This window comes from Parambassis ranga, chromosome 18, assembly GCF_900634625.1.
Source record: "Parambassis ranga chromosome 18, fParRan2.1, whole genome shotgun sequence".
Taxonomy (NCBI): domain Eukaryota; kingdom Metazoa; phylum Chordata; class Actinopteri; family Ambassidae; genus Parambassis; species Parambassis ranga.
The window spans coordinates 5,005,018-5,029,167 of NC_041038.1; the positions used below are offsets into that span (position 1 = coordinate 5,005,018).

The following is a 24,150-nucleotide window of genomic DNA, read 5'->3' on the forward strand; positions in this document are numbered from 1 at the left end:
TGCATTGAAGGCGGCCATGTAATCAAAAGGAATCTGTTCAGAAAGATAAAACATATTTTCTCACCAAAGAAAGCAATTAAAGAGAATCTTTTGCATAGCTGTTATTTTCCTGCTGCAGGGTGAATTCTCACTCCCCTTCTTCTTCTGATAATGAACATTTCTTCAGGGGTGTATTGTGTTCTTTGATGTGGCTACATGAAGAATTTAGCATTTTGACTGCTCTATTATGTATGAGCCCACTGTCTGTGGTAGGAACTAAAATACTTATTATAGTAAGCAGATTACAAAATGACAGAAACACACATTAAAAACTGGCATTTCAAAATTGTGAGTTTGCATAAATGTCTGTACCCTGTAAGTTTCCTGCACAGACAGTAAAATTTAGTCATGTCAGTAATGGGAACTGAAGGATCAAAGTGATATAATAATTCCTGAAACATACAGTTTTAAGAGTTCATAATCAAGTTAAAAAAAAAGGTTATCATGTTTCCTTTGTCTATGTGTAGTGTGTAATTCTTTCTCCCAGTGTGATCATTTCCTTTCGAGCTGTGGAGCTCAATGCACTCACAGTCCATCAGCTACACCCATTTCTGCACTAGTTGGATTCTCTAAAAGCAGATTATTGCATTTATTATCTATTATACACACTCTCTAGTGAAATGGCATCATCTTCTATAGCGTTCTTATTTTAAAGATGGCTGCCATCTTGAAGGTTCTGCTTCAGAGAACAGAAAGGTGCATCTTCTGACACACTAATGGTCCTCTGCTACACCTTTGTGGCATAAACGCACACCTGCAAAGCTCACTGCAGGAACTAACAGATCATTTTCCACCTTTTCAGGGCTGATTCTTTAGGAGAAAAAAAGTACTTAATCAGTCATGATTGTTCCAGAAAAAAATGCAGGACAAAAAAAGAAGCACAAAACAGGAGCAATAGATGGGCCATCAAGAAGGTCACTTTGGGTCCTACACTGCAGGAACTAGTGGCAGTTTTAGAAATATTTGTGATACATGTGTCCATTAGATGAAGGTATTCACAGTGGCTGTTCTCGGGTAGTATTAGGTGATGGTTCCTGTTAGTGAATGCACCTCCCCGTGCTAGCCCTGTGCTCTCTTGGTCCAAAGATGCAGACAGAAAGACTGAGGGGCGAAAAGTGCATGTGCACATCTGCCCGCCCTGAGTTCCTGCAGTGTAAAATAAACATGATGGTGGCTCTAGGCCTTAAAATAATGTTGTTGTCTTAAAGCTAATGGATTGTCTATGACTCGGCATGCAGAGAGTGTGGGGCAAAAGATGAGTGTGTATCCTTCGTGGCTCTTCCTTTCACACATTTCCGCTCCCTTCTTGTTTTCCTTTTCTCCTCTAGCTGTGAAAAATGAAGGGCACACTGATGTATGAGCATACAAAGATAGATCACACTGTGTGAAGCAGCTACGGTGGTAATTAAAGACGTGCTGCAGTGACATGGTGGCTGCACTGCAATATCTAAAAATACCAGACTATAATATTACAAAAAAATGTAAATAAACTGGAATTAGGATTTGTATCACTAGTGGGGAGGTCACACAAATATGTTGTTCATGCAAAAAGTTATTTTTTTGTAATAATTGAGACACAGTATTCTGTGTTATGAAGGCTCATGCGTATACGATGAATTATTGTGGTTTTAAGCAGTGACATTAAGCCTGTTATCCCTCTTAACCATTTCATCTCTTCTCTCTTTCAGGTAAGTCGACATGAATCTATCTATGTACAGTCCAGAGGCCTCACTGTAGGTAATTTAACCGCCCCTCCTGTAAACATCTTCTCTCTCTTCCATTTGATGTCATTTTTGGTGTTAATTGTCAGTGGATGACTAAGTAATAAGTCACACAGACAATTCTGCTTAGATGATCTTCGATGGTCTTAATGTGTGTGTTTGATGGCAATAAGGAAACTGTGTCTCTGACTTGCTGACCTTGGTGTGGTGCTGTGGGTGTGGACAGAAGCAGACCAGCATCCTGTCTGATCCGATTATTCAGATTCATGCTCCGATAGAGACTGCAGATATTGATACAGTAGAGGGTCAAGTTGAATGTGTGCAGTATTTAAACATACAGCGTAAATTTTCACAAATAAAAAGCACATACATGCTGAAAAGCTTATATAGCCAAGCTGCTATTGTCCATGAAGCTTACAGATCTGTCCCTGTGAGCCTGGATTGTGGGAGCTGCATGTGCTTAGTTGTGATTATCGTCTTGGTGCTCAGCTTCATTTTTCATTGGTCAGAAAAAGAATCTGCTGTATTAAGTTAGTGTGTCTGGAGAGGCTCCGGTGGCAGCAGGCCGCCCTGTCAGATGTTGCCCCTAGCAACCTGTAAAGTAAAGGTTTTCTGAGCTGACAATAAGAACAACAAAGTTTAATGAGAAAAAGTGAAAGAGGCTGGTCAGCTGATTTAAAAAACAACTTTTCAACAGAAGTTGTATATTATAACAATATGAACTTGACCCCAGAAATATTCCTATGTTAAAAGGAGGTCTGATAAATAATAGTTCAGAGACACATATCAACCATACAGATGGAAGAAGTAGAATTTCTTCATGTGGAAACATAAGCTGTTTTATTGCCCTGCAGATGAGGTTGTCGATGTTTGATTCCCATTTAGTGGAAAGTCTTTGAATTGTACTTATTGTGTTATAAATATGCATACTGTATGTTTGTAAAGTGTAGTTTCAGGGCTGCTTTATGTTTTCACCATATCATTAGCACTGCTGTGCTACTGTTGTCATAGATTAGCATGAAGAAATGGAGCCAACAAGCAGGGAACAATTTACATTTGTATTACTTGTTTATACAGTCCATCCACTCTTTAAAGTCAATGAGTCTTAATCTAATCAATAAACACACACACACACACACACACACACTAGACTGAGTGTGTGCTTAGTAAAGCTGTTCATTTTTAATGAAGGTGCCCACAGAGAGCCATCATGTGTTTGCATGTGTGTGCCATACTGAGCATCCATAATTAAATACCCCGCTGAGGTAATAACAGCAGTGGACACTGCCATCTGAACATGTACTGCTGTTAACTATGTTATGAAGGCTCATGTCATTCATACAGAGTGCATGAGTATTGGTGATTCTGCTATACAGCGGACCTCTGAAAACCAGTCCAAGGCACAATATGACTTGCATTAAGCAGACTGACATTTAAAATCTGTGCAGTGGCCCTTTAACAGTAATGTAATCTCTGCATCTGCCCGGCCTTCCGTATAACTAAGTCAAAGGTAATTTTACAGTGACTCCATCTGCCCCGCTGTAACCAGACACCAGCTCAGGTGCCCAGTGCCTGCTGATGCCCGTCACACGCCACTGCCACACACAGATCAAGCTTCCACTGCACACTTTTATTTATGGAAAACTGTCAACTGAGTTATTTTTGACAGAGCAGTGAATGTCTCTGCTGCTCCCTGCCTCCTCTTTCGCTCAGTGAGTGACTGCCTTTGATACAACGCTTTGACACATTAGTGTGTCATGTGAGCTGCTGCCAAGAATAATACAGTCACAATAGGTGTGACAGCTATTGAGAAGGTCAGGAGAGTGAGAGGACACAATACAGAGACATGTTTGTCTCATAGTATGAATACTTCCCTATAATGGATCCATTCCAGACTTTTTAATCAGTATAGATAATTGAATTAAATCCAATTTAAATGTCCGTTTCTTATTTACTAATCAAGTTATTAAAAAGGTTTTAATAACATAATTATTATAAGTAATTGTGCTTGTGTAGTAAAGCCAAGTTTCCACAAGAGGGCGCCATTCACCACCTCAAATTAGATTAGACAGGGCAGAGCCTGAATCAGAGAAATTTGTTTTAAAATCACTATTTTACCTTTGTGGTGGTAACACAAAAATGTGAGAATTTAAGCAAAAGAGTTCATATTTAAACTATGCATGATTATAAAACACCATTAAATATCCAAAGTATAGTATATTTATACTTCTTATGTGAATAATGTTTGTCAGTTGTTATCATGTTTACACAGTCCTTGCAGTAGGCAGGTCATCTGGGAAATAAGAAAGCTCAAAAGCAAATTTATTATTTAATATTCAATTTTGATACTAAGTTGATGTGCAGACTCTTCCAATATATCCACTAGGGGGCATTAAAAGGCAAAAATGAACGTTGATTGCTCCTTCGATTGTTCTGATCTTCCTCTTGTATTTAGTTTGGTAATGCAGGTTCCATGTTTTTACTCACGGTAGTGACTAAACTCTACAGGACAGAACAAAGATGACATTCTTTTATAAGAATCCCTCCAACTTAAATAATTAAAGTGAAAACAACCAACAATTTTCCTAACTGGCAGTAAATAGTGCTATAAATAAGGTTACCAGAGTGCAGTCTGATAGTCCCTTTGGTTATTCTTTTCTTCAATATCTATTGTCATATATTGTATAAGCCTGCATGACTCTAGGCTTATACAATACAGTGTTGTTGTTTGTAGTTAAAGTACACACAGTCACCTGAAATTTCACATTAAAAGAAGAGAAAAATCCTGTTTTTCTTCACCGTTTGCCCCTTCAGCTCTGTAAAACTAGGCCAGCTTCTCCAGTTGTTTTACTCACTTCTGGGGATGAATGTGGGAGGGAGCGTAATGAGGTGCAAAGATTTACGAGCTCAGTACATGAAATTTATTTCCAATAGTAATTAAGAAAGGATCTTGTATTCTAAAGTCTCCACTGAATGATGCAATTTTTGTTGAGTGTGGCAGTGCTAAAACAAGAATACAATAGTAGCATGAAGCTAATACCGTATCTATACATGCCATGCTGCACAGCTACTGACCACGTCTGTACATGAAATCATGAATCATGAAGGTCTCAGCTGATGGCACGTCTGTGGCCCCGCCTGTCTTTGTCACCCCCCCCCCCCCCCCCCCCCCCCCCCCCTCGGCCTCCTTATCTTCGTCGGTATTTTCCTCTCCAGCGTTCCCCTCTGCCCTGTTGCCCTGACAACAGACAGACAGACAGCCAGGCGAAGGGTTTCCTTGGAGACGGGACAGATAAGGGTGAAATCCGATTTAGATGATAAATACAAACCTGGGGGAATGTCTGTTTTCTCTTCAGGCCTTCAGTCTATTTTTATATGATCTAAACTGAGAGCTCAGAGAGGCTACGGTTCAAGGTCCAAACAGATGTTTGCCTTCCAGCATATGAATCATATTCAGAGTGAAGAAATTGAATTTAAGGACTTGCAGATTAGAGGATCAGGAAGGGTTATAGAAATCATCTCCGGCTTTATTCTGTCTCTTGCAGTCTTTACATGTAATTCACAAAAGGCCACTGTCTGTGGAACCTTTTCACCTCTCCTAATGAACATTATTCTTAGTGCTATTATTAGGTAGATTTCAGAATGACAGCCAAACATCTTAACTGCACAGTGTTGCACGTCGGCACAAAATGAGCAGTGCCTGTGTGTGTCCAGAAGTGTCCTCATGCCAACCACCCTGTAGTCTGGATGATTCAGTCTATTCTTGGAAGGTAACATTAGAGCACAGGATGGGGTCTGTCTTTGGCCAAACATGAAATCTTTGCTTCCCCACTGCTTTAAACCCAGTTAGATGTGTTTTCATTTGCATACTGTAGAGGCAAAAAACCCTTAAATTAGATTGAATAGACTTAACTCCAAATGATTCCTCAGCTCTCTTTGAACAGATTTTTTTAATGTTTCAACATTCTAACACTAAACATCTCATGCTTCCCTTGCCAACTTTTGAGCCAGTTAACAATAATGGGTACAACTAGAGGACCTTGCATGGTTATTATTTGGATTATTATTTTATCTTGACCTGTTGTGGCTGCTACAGGCAGAGCTCTCACATTTTAAAGAGCTGTTCTTGCTCATTAGACTGTGTATTTAACACAGCGTCTTATCACCAAGCCAGAAAGCAGGTGCTGCTCCACTTCTACAGTATACCCCTGACAGGTAATTATTAGACTAGAGGGACTTGAAAAGGGTGGCGGTGCCTTCAGGGAACTCCTTCTTTTTGTTCATTCCCCCTTTTTCTGCCATTGCCACTTCCTTTTATTTCCCTGTTTTCCTCTCATTTCCCTGTTTGTCCTCGCCTCTGCTCTCCTTCCTTTATATCGCTCTTCCTCTCTCCTCACTCCCCTACTAACAGCATCAGGCCTGTTTGATCTCCAGCACTGAAAACCAGCAGCTACAACTGTGCCATCAAAAGCATCTCTATGGTTGCTATGGTTATTCACTTGGATACAATTACTATAGCAACGCAGTTTCCGAGGGCCGGGGCGGATGTGGCTCAGCAGGAGTCCAGGTGGAGATCACACTATACATACACACTACACAGCTTTGTGCTGGTGAAGCAGAGAGCTTTTCTCTGAATAAAGCCTTGCTGCTTCAGAGGCCAACAGTGTGGTATAGTTGAATAGTATTCCATAAATAATAGGTAGGGGATATACATACACCATGTCTGGTAGTGTAGGGGAAGGATCTTATATGTGCACATTTTTGTGTTAGTTGTGATGTACCCTGTACAAAAACAACCCCAAACTGGTGCCATCCTTCATGTTTGGAGCCAGGACAATGGCTCCATATCTCTGCTTCTGCTTCACTGACATTCATCAGTTTAAAGCAGCCAGACACATCCTCACCTCTCCCTGATTTGTTCTGGCATCCAAGACATTTTAACCACCGAATCTGATGGGGCAGCTTTAGGATATTTTATGAGAGCATGAGTATGAGTGAGTGACAGCCAATGAGAACGAGAGAGCAGCTGAACCTGGAAGGAAGTGAATGTTTATTGATTTATCTTTCACTTTATCAGGTCTGCTTTTATGAATTTTCACTTCTCTTTAATTAGTGAACCTTGTCTGTACCACAATATCAACAGGCCATATGACAAAGGAGAGACTGTTGTGTTGTGTGTCTGACTTAATCTAGTCTGCACAAATTGCAGAAGAAGATTAGTGCAACTGTAAAAACAAATGAGTAGTGTTCACTTCTGTCAGACAGGAACAAACCACACAGTGTTTTAGCGCAGGATGACTCAGTGTTTAGATTACAGTGTCCTTACTTGCCACCTTCTTATTTAAACCCTTCAGACCTGAATTACAGCAGGGGTATCATTATCACATGTCTGCTTTATATTCTTTTGAGGGATCAATAGATAACCGATCCAACCCTGTGTCATCAGTTAAGGCTGCATGGTCGGCAGAATCAAAGGCTAGATCAGATGTAGCATCGTCACGCTGTCGGCCCGATCAATCCCTCATCACTGCTTTTTTTAGCCACTGACCCGTCCAGGTCATCAACAGCTGTCAATAGCCTCATTAGACCCTGCAGCTTTTTATTGTCTGTCTCATTTACTTTATTTGTGACCGTTGGAAACTTTACACAACTGTAGTGCAATCCTAAGATGCTAAGAAAAAAACCCAATATCTTGATTGAACAGAGACAGAACCTCAGATTCAGAAAAAAAAGTCAATTCTGATTTTTTTTTTTCCCCCAAAGTGAGAAAAGTCAGTGCCATTGAATCACGCCACATTGACCTTATGTCATGATCATCATATATCATATATGCACGTTTGTGCAGGGAATGATGAGAAAAGTCCAGTCAGTGTTTCAGCAGCCTGTGGATAGAAACTGTTTTTTTGTCTGGTTGTCCTTGTTTTCACTCCCCTCACAGGAGGAATGTGAACAGTGTGTGCTGTGGGTGAGTGTGGTCCTTGATGATGTTGTGTGCCCTCTTTGTGACCCAGGCATTGTAGATGTCCTGTAGTGGTGAGCAAGCTGCTCCACAGATGAATTGTGCTATTTTAATGACACGCTGGAGAGCCTTCCTGTCCTGAGTGGTGCAGTTTCCATACCACACTGTGATGGACTGTGCATCTGTGAAAATTGCTGAGGAGTTTGGAGGACAATCCACATTTCCTCAGCTTCCTGAGTCTCTGATGAGCCTTCTTGATGATCTGCTATGTGTTGTGACTCCAAGTGAGATCCTCACTGATGTAGGTGCCGAGGAGTTTGAAGGTCTTCACCCTTTCTACTTGGGTCTCTTTGATGTAGAGCGGGGCGTGCTGGTCTCTTCTCTTCCTGGGGTCAGTATGCTCACAGTCTTTGTGCCTGATGTCCTGGCACCAACTCTGACGGTCTGGGGTCTGTCTGGGGTCTGGTCTGAGGTCTGGTCTGGGGGCCCTCAAAGCACGGCTGGGATGATGTTAGCATTTTTTGCTGCTCCTCTGCCTCGAGTCCCCTCAGTTCCTCAGTTGGCTTCCCCAATGGATCTATGACATAGGTCATACCTAACCTTTTTGTAGGCCTCAGCATCGCTAGAGGAACTCCCTCGCTAAATAAAAGGGTCTGCACTTCACCATCAACACTTTGATGTTGCAACAATGTTTCTCTACCACCTGAGTGCTGTACACCATCTGTTGTTGACGGGAACACACACACACACACCGCCACCTTTGTTTTTACCTGCGGCAGATGTGCGGTGCACTGAATGGGTCTGCAGCTGAATGGCTGAGTCCGGCATACTTGCAGTGGTCTAGGTTTCCAAAAAAATCAGGGCACAGCACTGATCTCACGTTGGGATGTTGTCCTTGTTTTAGCTCATCCATTTTATTTTCCAGAGAGTGGATGTTAGCTAACAGAAGGCTGGGTAGCAGTGGTCATATAACTCTAGCCTTTAGCATGTAGCCTTTCTCTCTTGCTCCACTTTCATCTTGAGTGCGCTGGTCATCAGCTACCCAGTGGTGGTCTGCAGTCCAAAAGGTCTGAAATTAGTTAGTAGTGAAAGAATGAGTGTAAGATGTTGATGAAGATTCTCAGTCATCCAGGTCATCATACGTAGAGAAGATTGAAGCAAGGCGTCTGGACTTGTAGAGTTTTCTTGAAGACGTTTCGCTGCTCATCCAAGCAGCTTCATCAGTTCTAACTGTTTGGTGGGGAAACGGTTTATATGTGGTTACAGACCTCAGTGGGTGGGTTTGGGTAAAACTTAAATAAACAATAGCACTAAATGTTTACATACTTACCTGTGATGTTCTGGCTGAGTGTAAGATGTCTTTTTGTATATGCAGTAAAGTCGTGTACAAATAATGCAGAACAAATACTGAGTTTGCCATCTATTTTATTTCCCTCACTTTAAACCATCCCTTGACACTCCCCAACCACCCACCCCCACCTCCTCACCTCTCCACCCTCTCATAAAATATTCAGAGAGCCTGGCGCTAGGCCAGATGCCCCCCCTCCCTTTTTTTTGCCAGGCAGGCAGCTGACAGGGCACGTGGCTCTCAGAGGGCTACAATGGGCGGGCATACAAAGAGCAGGTTGGGCTTTAAAATGCAGAACAGGGAGGTGATCATGTTTGCAATTCATAAACCTCCATTAGGCAGCCTGCATCCTGTCTGTATACATACTTTAAAATCTCCTATCACACAAATGCCATCCTGAAAACACTTCCCCTACACACACTCTTACTTACTCATTGATCCTACTTAACCACGGCACTCCTTCTTGCTCTGGTCTTGGTTTTCAACTTTGGTCTGCAGTATTGTCCAGTGTGAGTGTGTCTCTGTGTGAGACAAGACTCTGTGACACAGTGGATTATCAGGGCCTATTATGATTTGAAGCCCCGGGACATGTGCCACTTGCCCTTTACTTAATCCACACTTGTGCATAATGATCTCTCCTGAATGCTAATCCTCCTGTTCTCTAAGAATCCTCCAAGAATTGCTGAAAGAGAGGAACAGAAGCTTAGACACTGATTTAATGGATGAGTAGACTTATTCTCAGCTCAGCAGACTGAAACATCACAACATCTTAATTTATATAAGTTATATTTTTACTTTACGCTGCCACGTATCTGTTTTTCTGTTGGTCTCTTCCCCGCCCTTCAGTGCAGGTTTGTCTCTTGCACTTGTAAAGTCTGACAGACGTGTTCACAATAGCAAAAATCCCTCAAAGTCACTTCTCAAGACCGGTTGCTGCTAAATCACTTTGATTACACTGGGAAGCCTTTATGCTGTGTGTTTGTGTGTGTGAGGAGGGATAGGGAGGCGTTCAGTGACACCGTGGAATGTGGGAGTTCCTTTTGTCTAGTGTGCGTGTCACTGTCGGCATCCGAATGGAAGCGGTGTCAGGCCAGGTCAATGTCAGTGAGGCCTGTGTGTGTGTGTTTTCAGATTCAGTTTGAGAAATGGTCTGAAAAGACGTTTTCTTCTTTGGGTCATAAAGTGAAGAATCTCAGTTTCTCCTTTGTGTTTTAATCTAATAGGGGTAGAACAGAGCTTTCCCTTGTTTGGACTACACTTCATGTGTGCATACACACTGCTGTTACATTCCAGCTGATGTGCACTTACTTGGTTAAGCTAGATTTACAACAGCTAATATGTGTGTGCGCCATAATTATATTACTGTTAAAATATTCTCCATTTAAGTCTCAGTTTCTTTGCAGATGATTCCCGCATTTATGTCTTTGCTGACAAAAAAAACATTTGTATCTTAGCAGACTGTTGTCGAACACAGTTGTGTTGCCATCATCAAAATGTTTGCTTAGTTGTTACAATGTTGTTGCATCATCAACCTAGAAGCTAGTACCAATAAAGCTTTTGAAGCAGTAAAAGTCCCAGAGTCCTTCAATCTTTGTGTTGTCTGTATTTCAGCTTAATGTCATAAACTAAACAGTAGCTTTGTGGCGTTAGATTCCTTCACAGTGAATGGAGAGTCATCACCCACAGTAAAGGACAATGAGGCTGTATCAGGTCTCATCACTGTCAAAATGAAAGGTGGGGAACCATTTATGGACCTGATGACAAAGGGAAGTAATAGAACCCCGGTACATGGTTTTATTCTGCTAAAATTGATCCTGACGGTGTTCTTTTAACTGTAATGTGACTGCTTGTGCACCGTTTGTTGCCAAACATGAGCCAGAGGGGAGTATAATTGCTGACAGTGTCTCATTAGAAACTAATTGTGTTGCTTGCACAAACATATTGCTGTTGTTAAATTTTAATGACCGGTCCTTAGCTGTGTTTGCAATAAAAAAAAATCTTTCTACAGTCTTAAAGGTATTCCACATAAATACCTGAGCAGAAAACCATGCTGTATGTATGTGATATATCCAGGAGTTTTCATTGTTTATAGACCAGACAAATTGATGATCCACAAGCTTCTCTTGTCTTTTTAGGTGGTTAACTTGCTCTGATACAGCATTAAGAGTCATTTTGAAGAAGTGCCTCATGCCTGCTTAAGGGCTTCCTGTTGTTGTTTTTCTTCTTACGTCAGCATCTTATCAAGTGCTCTCATTAATAAAGAGCACATGTGACAAAATGCGTGATTTCCACAGACTGCAGAAAACCATGTTCGATTCCACTTATTGCCATGACCTGAGGTCTAGCATCATAATCAGTTCAGCCATCCATTTCGGTGGCCATGGTCACAGGGCAGTAGGCTAAAAAAGGTACAGTTGTCTACTTCCAGTTCTTTCTGGATGATGCTGATTTGTTTAATGGCTGTGAGATATATTCTGGTTACTATGTCAAACTCACTTTACTGACTGCTTTGAATGCAGCTGTGCAGTGGTTAGAAATCTGTTTATTATGTCACAGCGCCTGCAAAGGAACCTTTAGCTGCTTGCTTCCAAAACCTCTTTCTTACCTTTAACCTTATGGGCTTTGACTGGTAATAATAATACATTTTATTTGTAATGCACTTACATACACTTTACTTTACATTTCAACAAATCTCAAAGTGCTACATAAAATCAGCAAGGCAGTAGTATAAAACTAATCAATAAAATCAGCAAGGCAATATTATAAAACTAATCAATAAAATCAGCAAGGCAATATTATAAAACTAGTCAATAAATAGAAGATAAAAAAATAAAGGAAGAAAGAACAGAAAGAAAACCAGCATAAAATGTCCTAGCCAGAATAGGCTTGTTAGAAAAGGAAGGTCTTTAGGCTGGCAGGGCGTTTCACAGACGGGGAACAGCGGCCGCAAAGGCCCTGTCGCCCATGCTTTTCAGGTGAGTCCTGGGTGGCTGCAATTTGTGACTGTTGCCTGACCGGGTTCTATGGTTTGTGTGTGGAGTGAGGAGTTCCCTGAGATAATCAGGGGCACTACCTTGGAGACAGAGGTGAGTGTGGAGGAGGAGTTTGTATTTTATATGGGAATGGATGGGGAGCCAATGGAGTGTGTACTGTTTTAAGGGACGGTGGGACATGGCCAGTTTGCAGGGAGAGGATGATGATCCTTGTAATCAGCGGGCTGAGTGGTAATGGGTTTTGAGGAGGGAGGAGGGAAGGGAGTCCAGTGGGCATGTAGAGAGTTTTGATTTACTGATGACACTTTCGACCTCCTGCTGCATGGTGGAGGAGAAATGTGATAGGTGCTGTGGTGTGACTGTAGTGGGAGTGTGGTCGGTTGTGATGAAACTGTTTGAGGATGATAGGGAGGAGCGAATATTGTCAATCTTGAGTGTGAAGAAGTCCAGAAACTTATTGCAGTGGTCTACAGTGTGATTGTTGTGCAGGGGGGGGTGTGGTTTAAGAAGGTGGCTGATGGTTGAGAAAAGTTGTTTGGAGTTTCCAGGGTTATTGTTAATGAGTTTGGAGTAGTGATCCTGTCTGGTCTCCTGCATCATCTCCTGCATATAGTCCCAGACATGCCTCTTTACTTGGAAATCCACCCTTTTACAGTGGCCTCAGTCACAAGATGCTGATTGCCTTATTGATTACGTTTCCATGACCACTTCCACCCCTAGAGGATGAACGTTTTCATGAGTTTTAAGGCTTCTGCTATTTATGAATGATTCAATATACAGTAAACCTTAAATAATCAGTTAAAAAGGTCAGATTGTAAGCAAAACCTTTTTTTTAATTAAAAATTTAAAAGTCAACAAGGAGAGACACTATCTCCTTGTTTCTCCTTATTCTAGTTATTTCTCCATTATAAAAAAAAGGGGGGGGGGGTCTGAATCTGCATTTCAGATTTGCAACCCCTTGGCATCATGAGATCATAAACTTGAAACAACACTGTTTTTATTACAAGCCATGTGTGGCTGTCCTCTTTTTTGCCAGCGTGCTGTGCTGATCGCTGTGAAGTGTATGAGAAAGACCCCTCTGTCATTAACGTGTGTATTTGTAGTATAATGTGCAAGTTTAGGATGTTGTTGTGTAGCACTTTTCACTTTCAGAAATATAAATAACTCTCTGTACATACATGAAGCTGATTATTGGCACTACATGAAAAGTGTCATCTGAACAATTTCAACCATTTATGTTATCTAATTCAGCAAGGCATCAGTCTGAAGTGAAAACATAGGTACACAGTGATCCAGTAGCAGAAAACTGTTTTGATTGGACCCATGAGGTCACCACTGACAACACAGTAAACAGTTCTTTACTGTAATTTTTGTCATTAATTAGTGACTCCTCATACAAGAGCTGGTGTGACTTTGACATAATGATCATTCCTACAGTGTGACAGCAGCCGGATGTAAATGTGAAGTCTGCTGCAGAGACATGCAACAGATGGTGTTGGGCTAATAAGGTGTGCAATTACCATAGCTGCCTGTGTTTGATCATAATGATGCTATTCCTAGCTTGTTCCCATTGCTGTGGTGGTCTGGGCTGGAGAGTTGATTAGATGTAAGGTGGCACATGAACATGGACAGACCCCACCAACAGACACATGACATTTGCTGTCCTCCTCTTTCTCTCCTCCATCTGTCCGTCCTTCCCTCATCACTAGCAGCACACACAGATGTGTCCTCTTTGACTGGTCAAGTTGAAGCTATGAAACTAAACTGATTGTTGAGCTTATAAAATAAGTCAGAGACACAAGGAGACTCAAATCAGGTGGTGTGATCAAGGTCAATGAATTAAAACTTCAGCTTGAGGCTGTAAACGGATCACTCTGGCATATATTCATGGTCCTTAGATGATGGCTCATAATAATGTTAGATTGTTGAGATTTCTTAAAGCACTGGTTAAGAATAGAAAAACAAAGAAAGAAAGGTGAACAGTGGCTTGGATGTGGCATGAGGAAAGCACACACAGGATCCAAAGGATTGGAAAATGTTGGCCTGAGGCAGCAGAGAGTGAAAGTCACTAAAAATCATGAGTCATCCAAAGAAAATGTGGTTAATGTTAAAAGGTGGGTTAATAAAACAACAATAAACAGAATTATTGTGAAACCACAGAAAAGCTCCTATTGTCTGGATATCATGAATATGCTCAGGGCCATTTTGGTCATACATTATGATCTCTTGTGGCAGTGTGTATTTTGTCATATTGTCTGTTTACACTATGAAAAAAAATTAAACATCACAGTAAACACTGGGCTTCATGGATCTTTATGAAATAGCTGATTTTAAAATGTCCAGACCAGTTTTTGCTGAAATGAAAATGAGGTGTTTTATGTTGCTATGTGGCTAATTTAATTGTAACCTGATAGTTGCCAAGTGTTGGCTGCCAGAGTGAATTTTTTCGCAATGTGTTTTTCACTGGATTAAAAAAAAAATGGAACCGCCTGCTGTTTGCTTCTTCACACACACCTGATTTCCTGTAGTGAGAGACTGGCTGCCATCCAGCACTGTCTGTATGTCCCTTACAGTCCCCTTAACTCACCAGACACACATCAGGAGCTGTCAGAGCAGCTGATAGGAGCAGGTGCAAACATGTGTAACCAGATTGATATAAAAATCTCTTTTTTTGTGTGTGAGATGATGACAACTAGCTACTACTCAGTGAGGAAGAATATTCAAAATCCTATTGTTCCTTACATCTTTTGGGTAACCTGAACCCTGAATTATAAGAAGCCGTGGGTCACGGGTCATTACGTTCCTGTAGTGAAAAAGCAGCTGTAGTTCCATTTTTCATCACCATTAATGGGATGCTGCTCCAACCTGCTGTTACTGGGACCCCATAGCTGGGGGCCATCATTAAGATACAGGCAATCAATGTTTTTTCAAAGGAACTCATAAAGCTGTGTGTGTGTGTGAGAGAGAGAGAGGGAGAAAGAGAGAGAGGGAGGGATGGAGGGAGGAAGGACGGGGTGTGTGGGTACACATGGATTTAAGACCTGGCTGCCTTCAGACAACAAAGACTGACAAGGCATTGTGGACTTGCTGCGTGTGTGTCTGGGTGTGTAATCCCCACTGGGTGCAAGTTTATTGACTGGATCTACGACAGGAATCCAAACATGTCAGGCTTCTGTTTCATATCACAGGCAAACATAGAACCTGAGCTTTGCTTTTTAGGCTTTGTTACGTCTCCCACTCATTTAAACAGTCTTCTAATGTTTCTACCAAGTGTCTATTGCCATTTTCTTTTAGTGTTCACTTTAAGTGACGTTAAACCATCCATTGAAGTGATGGAACATGTGTCTCATTTGTTATTAATTGCCGTTAATTCTTTGTTGCCTTGTCACTAGGGATGCATCAGTAATGATAGTGATAATTGGGCTTTGTGTATCAGTTGATTATGGTCCAATACTGACTGTCACGGCAAATGTGACATACCTCCATACAGCTGATTCTTTGCCTCACTGCATGTTGTTTTTCATTGAGTCCCCCTGCATGCTGTGCTGCTGATAGATAGAATTGCCTCAAGTGTTTAGATTGACCCCAAGGATCAGCTCCATTTATGATGTCTAGTCTAGCAATGTAGTCATTATCAGGGCTGATATTAATGTTGGTCTGATATTAATATTGGATAAGTGCATCCATAACCATTGCATGATGTCATATACATCTGTCTAGATATATTTCACTTTTTCTATTAAAATAGCCTAGTATATTTATTAGCCAATCATTTAGTCCAGTCCAATCTGTCATTTTTTTATTGTCCATATTAGAACTGTTATGGTGTGAATTCAAATTTTTGGAATTTCAGACAGAGCGGTGAGTGAGTGTGTGCGTGCGTGTGCGTGCGTGTGCGTGTGTGTGCGCATATGCACGTGTGGCAACTATTTTGGTTCACCAGCGAGGTTTCCAGATAAACACTGGTGGCAGCTGCTACCATAGCAACACCATTGTGCTACCTCCCTCCCTCCCTCCCCCTTCTTCTCTCCTCCCCACTCCCCGACCACTCCCCCCACCCCCCCACCCCACCCTACCACCACTTACTCCGCCTGGCTCAGCGCTCCACACAGCTAGAGAGAGAGAGAGAGAGAGAGACAGAGGACCAGAGAGGAGAGAGGTCGGCTCTCTTTGGTTCACAGAGGATACGAGTGGATAGAAAGAAGAGGGGAGAAGCAAAGCGGAATAAACCAGTTGTTTTGGGGACAGAATGAGTGAGGACAACCATTCCCACTACAGACTGGACCCCAGCGATCGCCTCAATGGGCTGGGACAGAGGAGAAAGAGACCCAAGAAGGTAAATGAATGGATGGAGAGCCACATGGTGCGGAGGGTGAGAGGGGCGTGAGGGCAAAGCTCCCTGGTTCCCCACAGAAAGAGAGCTGGGGCTTGGGGTAGAGGGGATGAAGCAGTGGGAGAGTAGTGGAGGATGAGTGAGTGTGTGTGATTCATTCTTTCCTTTTCATTACAGGATGTTGTGTTGTGGAGTGGAGTGGTGTTCAGATTGTATTTATTGTAATTTCCTTTTACTTGATTTTGCTCCCCACCTCCATCTCCATCCTCCTCTCCTGTGGAGTAAAGCATCTCCCAGTGGGAGGCTTTCATCGTTCCTTTGGTGTATCACTCCTCACTGCTCCTTCATATATCACACCTGTGCTCTGTATCCCCTCCTCTGTTATCCTCCTCTCTGGTTTGTGGTTGTTGTTGTGGACACCTCTATGTAGTGAGTAGTAGGAGGAGGCTCCTCTCACATGCTGACAGGGTGGGTCCCTGCTCCGCTCCGCTCTGCTCTTTGTGTTGTGAGGCTGTTGTTGAGGATGTCTCTATTCGCACATATCAGCTATCAGGAGGTTTTTGTTGTCCTGCCAGGCTCATTCTAGGAGGTGTTTATGACCTGTGTAACAGGTTATTGTTGTTGGCTTTTTTTTTTAATATATACAAACACAAGCATCAGTATGCACACGCCCATCGAGCTCCAGATGACAGGCTTTAAATGACAGCACAGATGTTTGTTTTCATGGTTTGAAAACAAACATCCAGCATTCAGAAAAGCAATCAGCTCTGATTGCCTGCAAAATATGCCACTAAAAATAAAAATGTATTGATATAATTATAGAATTAAGGGTTAATAGTTTGAATTAAAAGAAAAACACAGTTGTCCAGAAACACAATCATTTATTTTTTTATTTTTTTATTTGGATTGTGTTATGTGTCTGGTATTAAAAAAAAGAATATCATTATAATTAAAATATTTAATATGAATATAATAATCTGATTGTTGATAATTCTCACAGTGCTTCAGAAATGTAGTTAGATAATTTTTAGTTTTTTTTTGGTAGTTAACATATGAGCACTGTGCTGAAATGAAAGGTAGATGGGGCTCAGGTGGTATAGAGTCAGCTCTCAACTAGTCGCTGGGTTTGACCCAAAAAGTTCCTCCCAATGGCAGCTGAGTGCCACTACACGCTCACGCTTCAAGAGCTCTGCCAAAAAACATCTTTTTCTGCTGCTGCTCATTACCTCATCTAGCAGTCATCATTAAACATCAGCTCCAAACAACCAGTGTATGTTGTGCTCTTCTGTGGCTAAATGTCACCTGTCAGAGTGGAGTTCACCACTATGAAACAGCCATGAAAATGTCGGAGATGCTTTTGTTGATATGTTCCCTTTTAACCCACTTCACCCGGTAGCTGTAACATTACAGTTAAGGTTTTTACAGGGAATATAAATCTAGCTCCTAGGTGGAGGTGTGGAGGAATGTTTTTATTCATCGTCTACCCCACCTGCCCCAAAAACCTGTTCCAGCCAGCCATTTAAATCTTAGTAGTCATCTTTGTATGTCCAACCAGCTTCTGCCTATAGGGTTAGAGGAAACACTGTACCAGGCTTGGCTACTTGATGGTTATGGTACATGATAAAGGGCTCCATACATCAGCATATCCACACATTGGTATGAACATGGCTGCTGTTCATTTCTGCTGGGATTTTCTCTTCCCATTCTCTGACACTCTCTTTATCTTTTTCTCATAAATGACAGACCCAGCGTTTTTCCCCCGAGGCTGCAGGACACAGAAAGACAAAATCCAACATTATTACATTTCAGTGTACTTTGTGAGAATTAAAGCTCACAAAACCAGCCTGACTTGGCTGAGTCTTTTAATGCAAACAAAGTAAAACAGTGGTTCTGTGCATCAAGCTGTTATTTTGCACACAATTCATTTTGCAATTAGTTTCTATTATCAACACCAAGTGTCACTTAATGAACAAACATGTCGTAATGACCTCTTACCCCTTAAATCTTCAGACAGAATAAGAGAAAACGAAAAGCACAGCAATTAGCATGCAGCCACTCCTCCATTCATTCAGAATGCTGCTGCCTCTGGGTGTGTCTGCATCTGTAATGGGCTGAAAGGTGCCAAAAACAAGAGAGGATATGCTAATGCTAACTAGCTGTTTGAACCACAACGACACAGGATAAAATTAAACAATTAAAACACAATCAAAGATTTTGATCGTTAACATTCAGAAGGTTGAAGCAAGGCAATGCTCCTCCAAGCAGCTTCATCAGTTCTGTCAGCAGAGCTGTGATGATGTCAGAAGGGGCTACAGACCTGAAGGACTTGTTCAGATTAATAACCAGTGATACAAGACGTGCTCCTGTTGTATCATACCATTTTTGAGTGTGAGTGCTTAAGATTATGTGAGAACAGCAGGTGAGGCAGCACGTCGCTAATGCTGAATCTACACATGTAAGTTGGTGAAAGCAGAGGCAACGCATTTGGCAGCAGGGGGGGCATTCAGAATCAATGGATGAATTATTGATATGCTCCCTCCCCCCATGCTTAGATAGGCACACTGGAGTAATACACACACACACACACAGCCTCATGGTGACCTATGGGAGCTGATCTTTGCTGTGTGCAGGGCAATTGACTCAAAGTGAGGTGTTCTGCTCGTGTTTGCTGTTACAGCGTTTCATATTTGGAAACACACACACACACACAGGATGTTTTCAGCTGGTAGAAAGCCTGTGTTTAATACAGTGTGTTCTTGGCTCTTTCACGAAAGCCCTAAGCACTTTAATCTTCCACTGCCTCAATTAAAAGTCTCTCGCCCTCTCTCACTGATCCAAAAGAGGGTTTGAAACACAGACCTACTGTACAGGCTCGCTAGTTGTGTGGCTTTGTTCAAGGTGAGGAAGACTTTAGAAAGGTTTCATTTTTCTGATGAGCACAGGAAAGTTTCACATTGAGGTCGAGGACGGTTTGGAAGAGACAGATTGGTGTTTTGTTTCAGCAGGAAAAACATGCAGTCATGTTTAGCCATAGGAAGCAATTCAGGTTATATAATCAGGTTATTTTTATGTAGTTGATTGTCTTTCATTATGACTTGTCTGTGTTTTTTATTAATGATCCAGTCATCAATTTGATAGCCTTTATTACTAGTGTACAAAGTATATTAGTTTAATATACAGCCCTGTCTTGATTTCTCAGATACAGCAAATTATCATTATTAGCTAAGCTATTTGTTTTCCCTCCAGACTGGACTCCCTCTAAGATACAGGTCTATAAATGGCATCCATGACTCATAGCTGATCAGTTCACTGATTTCCTGTGCTGCTTCCACAGACGATCCACCAACCACAATGGGCACATTTAAAAATCCCTCATCCTCAACACATACTACAACCACAAGATGCTCATAGCCCCCAGAGAAGGAATAACAAATTTTTGAAATTCCATCTTCCTCCAAGACAACCAAAACAGCTACTATTAAACTGTTAACGTTCTTATCTGCTTAAGCCAGTACAGTGAAGTTGATTAATCCATAATGTTAAAAACCAGATGTATCCCAGTCATCAACCCCAAGCTCCAACAGTCATTTTTCACATGACCACAAAGAGGACCTTTCAAATAAGTATTTTTTGTTGAAGCAGCAACAGTGATGGCTCTGAATTCTGTGTGAATCCACATTGTCCTCTGTGACTCAGCCACCATGTTTGGAGCAGAAAGTATGAATGGTGATAAATATGAAAGACAAAGACACACCAGGGTTGCTTCTTTTCTTGTATACAGTGGTAACTTGAAAAATGTCCTTTTATAATTTTCCTGGTGGGTGTTGTCTAATGCTAGCCTAGCATTTAACTTGACTACCTGGTAAGACAGAAACGGCATAACTCAAAAATGATGTGTACATTGTTGCATGGTAGCATGGTATTGAGGAGTGACTCCTCTCAGGGCTGAAGCAGGGTTGTAGCCTTGTTACTTTTTAAGATAGACGTTTATAAATGAGGAGATCTTGGCCACAGCTGGAGGAGAAGTAGAAAGTCAATTCTAATTGGAGGGCTGTTATCGACTGCCCTGACACAATTGCTGTGTTACTTTTCTGCTGTCTGGTCTGATTTGTCTGGAAATAACTCTACAGTATAAAGAGGAAGTACCAAGAGTGTCTCACTGATCCAATGACCCTGTGACGCAGCTCAGTCAGAGACAAGGGAGTCAGACTTTAAATCGTGGCTGTGTTACTGTATGGACATTTCATACAGATCTTGGGGCTTGCTCAATAATAATAATGCCGAGGCAAGGAAGAATTAGGATTAGGGTTAGGCTGAAGTCAGGATTGAGATTAAGTGTTTATGTATGTGTGTGTGTCTGCATGTTTTGTTGCAAAAATGCCCAAAAGACCTATGTCATCAGCTGTTTGGAACAGTTGAACTGTGCTTCCAGCTTGTGTGTAGTCATGAGGAAGATTTGATGAGCGTGTGTGTTTAGATGCTGTAGGCTGGAGTTTAACCGGAGGCTGATTTCTTCAATCATCAGCTGTTTTTCTGTGGGGAAAGAAGAAATTGTTTGTGTGTGTGTGTGTATGGCGTGCACAAACATGTATCCAATATAGATGAGTGTGCCCATTCTTTCCACTCTCAGCATGTATTCAAGCCTGCTTTGTGTGTACGTGTGTGCGTGTGTGTTTGACCCTTCTATGCTGCCTCCTTTTTTTGGACCGCAAACAACAACACAGATGGTCTGTGAGGATGACACCCAGACGTCGCCATGGCGACAGAGATCCTTGCCGCCAAAAAGAAAACCTTTAGCTGTAAACATCTGAGGTGACATCTCAGGCTCTGGCAGCATATTCTCTGACTGCCAGTTCCTGCTTTCTGCCTGCAAAGTGATAATTCAGCTCATTTTGTCCAACATTTGACATGGAGCAGGAGTATGTTCCTTATGTGCTTTTTCTATTCGAGACTGGCTGTAGCAGGTCTCTGACTGAGGCAGAGCTGCACTCCCTCGGTACCACAGGGTGTGGTATTCCCTGTGCAGCCATCCTAGTGTTGTTCTAACGTGACACTGCATTCAACAACAATCATCATAAAGATCACTAAAAATATGAAAGGAGGCCACTAAAGAAAGAAAAATGGGTTTAATGAGCATTTAATGTGTGCTGTAATGACTGATGGGATGGGTGTGTGTAACAGGAACTAACTTCCATCAGCCTTCCTGGGTTTGGACTCCTGCTGTCATTATACAGGAGGAAGTGGAGGCAGTGACATTTTCACAGGGCTACCTCATGAAGCGCTTCATCAGCCCTTCAAATGACACAATAATGGAGCAACATATCCATGATCATAAGCTGAGAGCCATCACAATTACTGCAATCAGTGTACATTAGAAATAGTAACTTGTCTTCAGTGCAGCTATGAAGCCATGATTGATTCACTTATGACCAGCAGATATGTGACAAAGATTCTGTTAGTATGTGGCTCATGTGCAGAGAAAATATTGTAAAAAAATAAAATATTAATATAGCTTAATTCTTTAGTGTGGATCTGTCATTGTCTTTTTTTATTGTCTGCAAGTAAATATGCTTAATAGCCCTGCATGATTTTGCAAAGACTCACTGCTGACCATTTTCCTGATGAACTGCCAAGCAGTGTCATTCACCAAGCGTCAGGCCTGCATTAGCACTGTATTGATGTGTAGTGACAGGTTTGAAAGCCAGCTCAGGGCCGGAGTGGGAGCGTTCAGTCTGACACTAAGCAGGCGTCTCCCATCTCACTTATGGATGGCAAGGGATTATTTATTGATGAGAAGGATCTATCCATTAACAATGCCTGGGGACTCAGGGGGGTGGCATGTGGATCAATGGAGATTCTCTGGTTCAGATGATGCAAGGTGTTTTGGAAAGCCAGAAAGGTTTTGGCCTCAGCGGGAGGTCACACTGCTGAGGCCTGTTTTTGTGTGGTTTTATGTTTCCAGACTGTTGCCAACACGTATCATGAACTTGACCATCTAGATCGAACCTCACTGAGCATCCTTACTGCTTGGATAGATCCCAAGCGAATATCATGCACATGTACATTTCTTTCAACTTTGCTCATTGTATGTTTTAGTTGTCATCACAAACCACATTTCCACATCCCTCCCTTCCCTTCTGTCCTCGTCTTCTCCTGTTTCTTTCGGTTTCTATTCCCTCTGGCTCATTTCCATGGCACCTGTGGCCTGTATCCTGCCTTTAGAATCCTTAGTGAATCAAAAGGTACAGTCATCCTTTGCAAAATTCTTCAAGATGCCAAAAAGGTTTTCCAAAGGTACTTGGATACTTTAAAACTCAAGCTCTGTTGATATTGATGTACAGATAAAATTATTATTATTTTATTTGAATGTGAAGTTGAGGATAATAACACTCGAAGGAATCGGAGCCAGCACTCATCCTGACTGTGGTGGTGGGTGTGATGCTCTTAGCAATCCCAGCTATCAGCTACAGAAAACAATGGGTGTGATACACCACCTCTGTGCTGTGTTCTCCTTCATCAACCAGGACTGAAATTTAACCTGGTGAAGCAGACAATGTTTAGCTGTGATGACTGTACATAGAAGCATTCACAACCGACACTGTAACACAAAACGGTTTGTTTTCTTGTGTCACTGATTGAAAATGAGGTATGTGTAGATCCCCTGTTAGGTTGGACAACTGTGGACATAATTGCAGCAAGATGGAAAAATCTACAGTTTAAATCTTGTTAATGGTCCAAGTATCAGACTTTGCAATATGAAGAAAAAGGCACACAACATAATTGGAGGACTGGCTACAACTGTGTGTGTCTGTTGATCTGTGCTGTATGTTAACCTAGAGGGAGGATTTCAAAGGACAATATGCCAGAAACACCTTGATCCAGCTTCATTAAAAAGCATTTTGCCTTTCAAAGTGAAGACGGGTGTGTGTCTGTGTGTGTATGTGTGGCCTGTTTAATAATCCTCCAATCCTGCCTACTCACATCACCTTAATATACACATCATACCGCAGAAACACAGCAGATAGTATTAAATTTGTGGCATTAACTTGTCTCCATCCAATGACTCTCAAGGCCATGACACCATGTGAATTCTGGAACAGAATTGTTGGATTTCACAGTCTGTCCTTACAGCTCTAAACTACCTGGAGTGATTGAATTTTCTATTGTAATGACCACAGGTTTGTGTGGAGAGGTCAATAGGTTGATTAAAAGGATGTTCTGGGGTGAAGGTGGTTTGCAAAAAAAACTCTTTAGGAGGTGCATAGAAGGGAGTCAACTGAGCCATCAGCTAACATGTACTGGAGCTGAGATGTACTGAGATATTGGGCTGAGCTTGACTTTGACCATTTTGTTGGTAAGGGACAACAAATACATTAAAAAAAATATATTTAGCAAATTAATTGAAATATTTGCTTATATAGGCTGAATGTGTTTGACTTGACTGACAGTACTGTAGATGACTTTGGTTTGGTTTGCCATAGCTGCTGGAACAATCTAAATATGGGGGGTTGGGGTATGGGCGAACAGGGATTGGAGGTTGGGGGATGGCTCTCAGTTCAGCTGAGTGTGAAGGAGCAGAGTGGGAAGAGGAGGATAGACTTGATGTAGTCTTTAACACACTACAGCAACATGTTAATGCTGCCAAGATATGGTTACATGCTGTAAACATTTTATTTATAACTTGATGTGGATGGCTCAGGAAACTTGCTTGCTGGACTGAATTGAACTAAAATGAACTAAATGACATGTAATACCTG

The 24,150-nt window shown here is 41.7% G+C and overlaps 1 protein-coding gene across 19 annotated transcripts in view; it reads left to right on the plus strand.

The window, feature by feature from the left end:
- LOC114450699 (ankyrin-2-like) overlaps nucleotides 1-24,150 on the plus strand; it is a 124,009-nt gene that overhangs the window by 16,066 nt on the left and 83,793 nt on the right. Inside the window, exon 1 of one of the 19 annotated variants that reach the window (XM_028428989.1) lies at nucleotides 16,207-16,396. The exons of the other annotated variants lie outside the window; for them this stretch is intronic. Coding sequence (XP_028284790.1) covers nucleotides 16,310-16,396 — 87 coding nt within the window. The 5' untranslated portion in view covers nucleotides 16,207-16,309. Of the gene's footprint in view, nucleotides 1-16,206; nucleotides 16,397-24,150 lie in introns of those variants that run through there. 19 annotated transcript variants of the gene reach the window in all.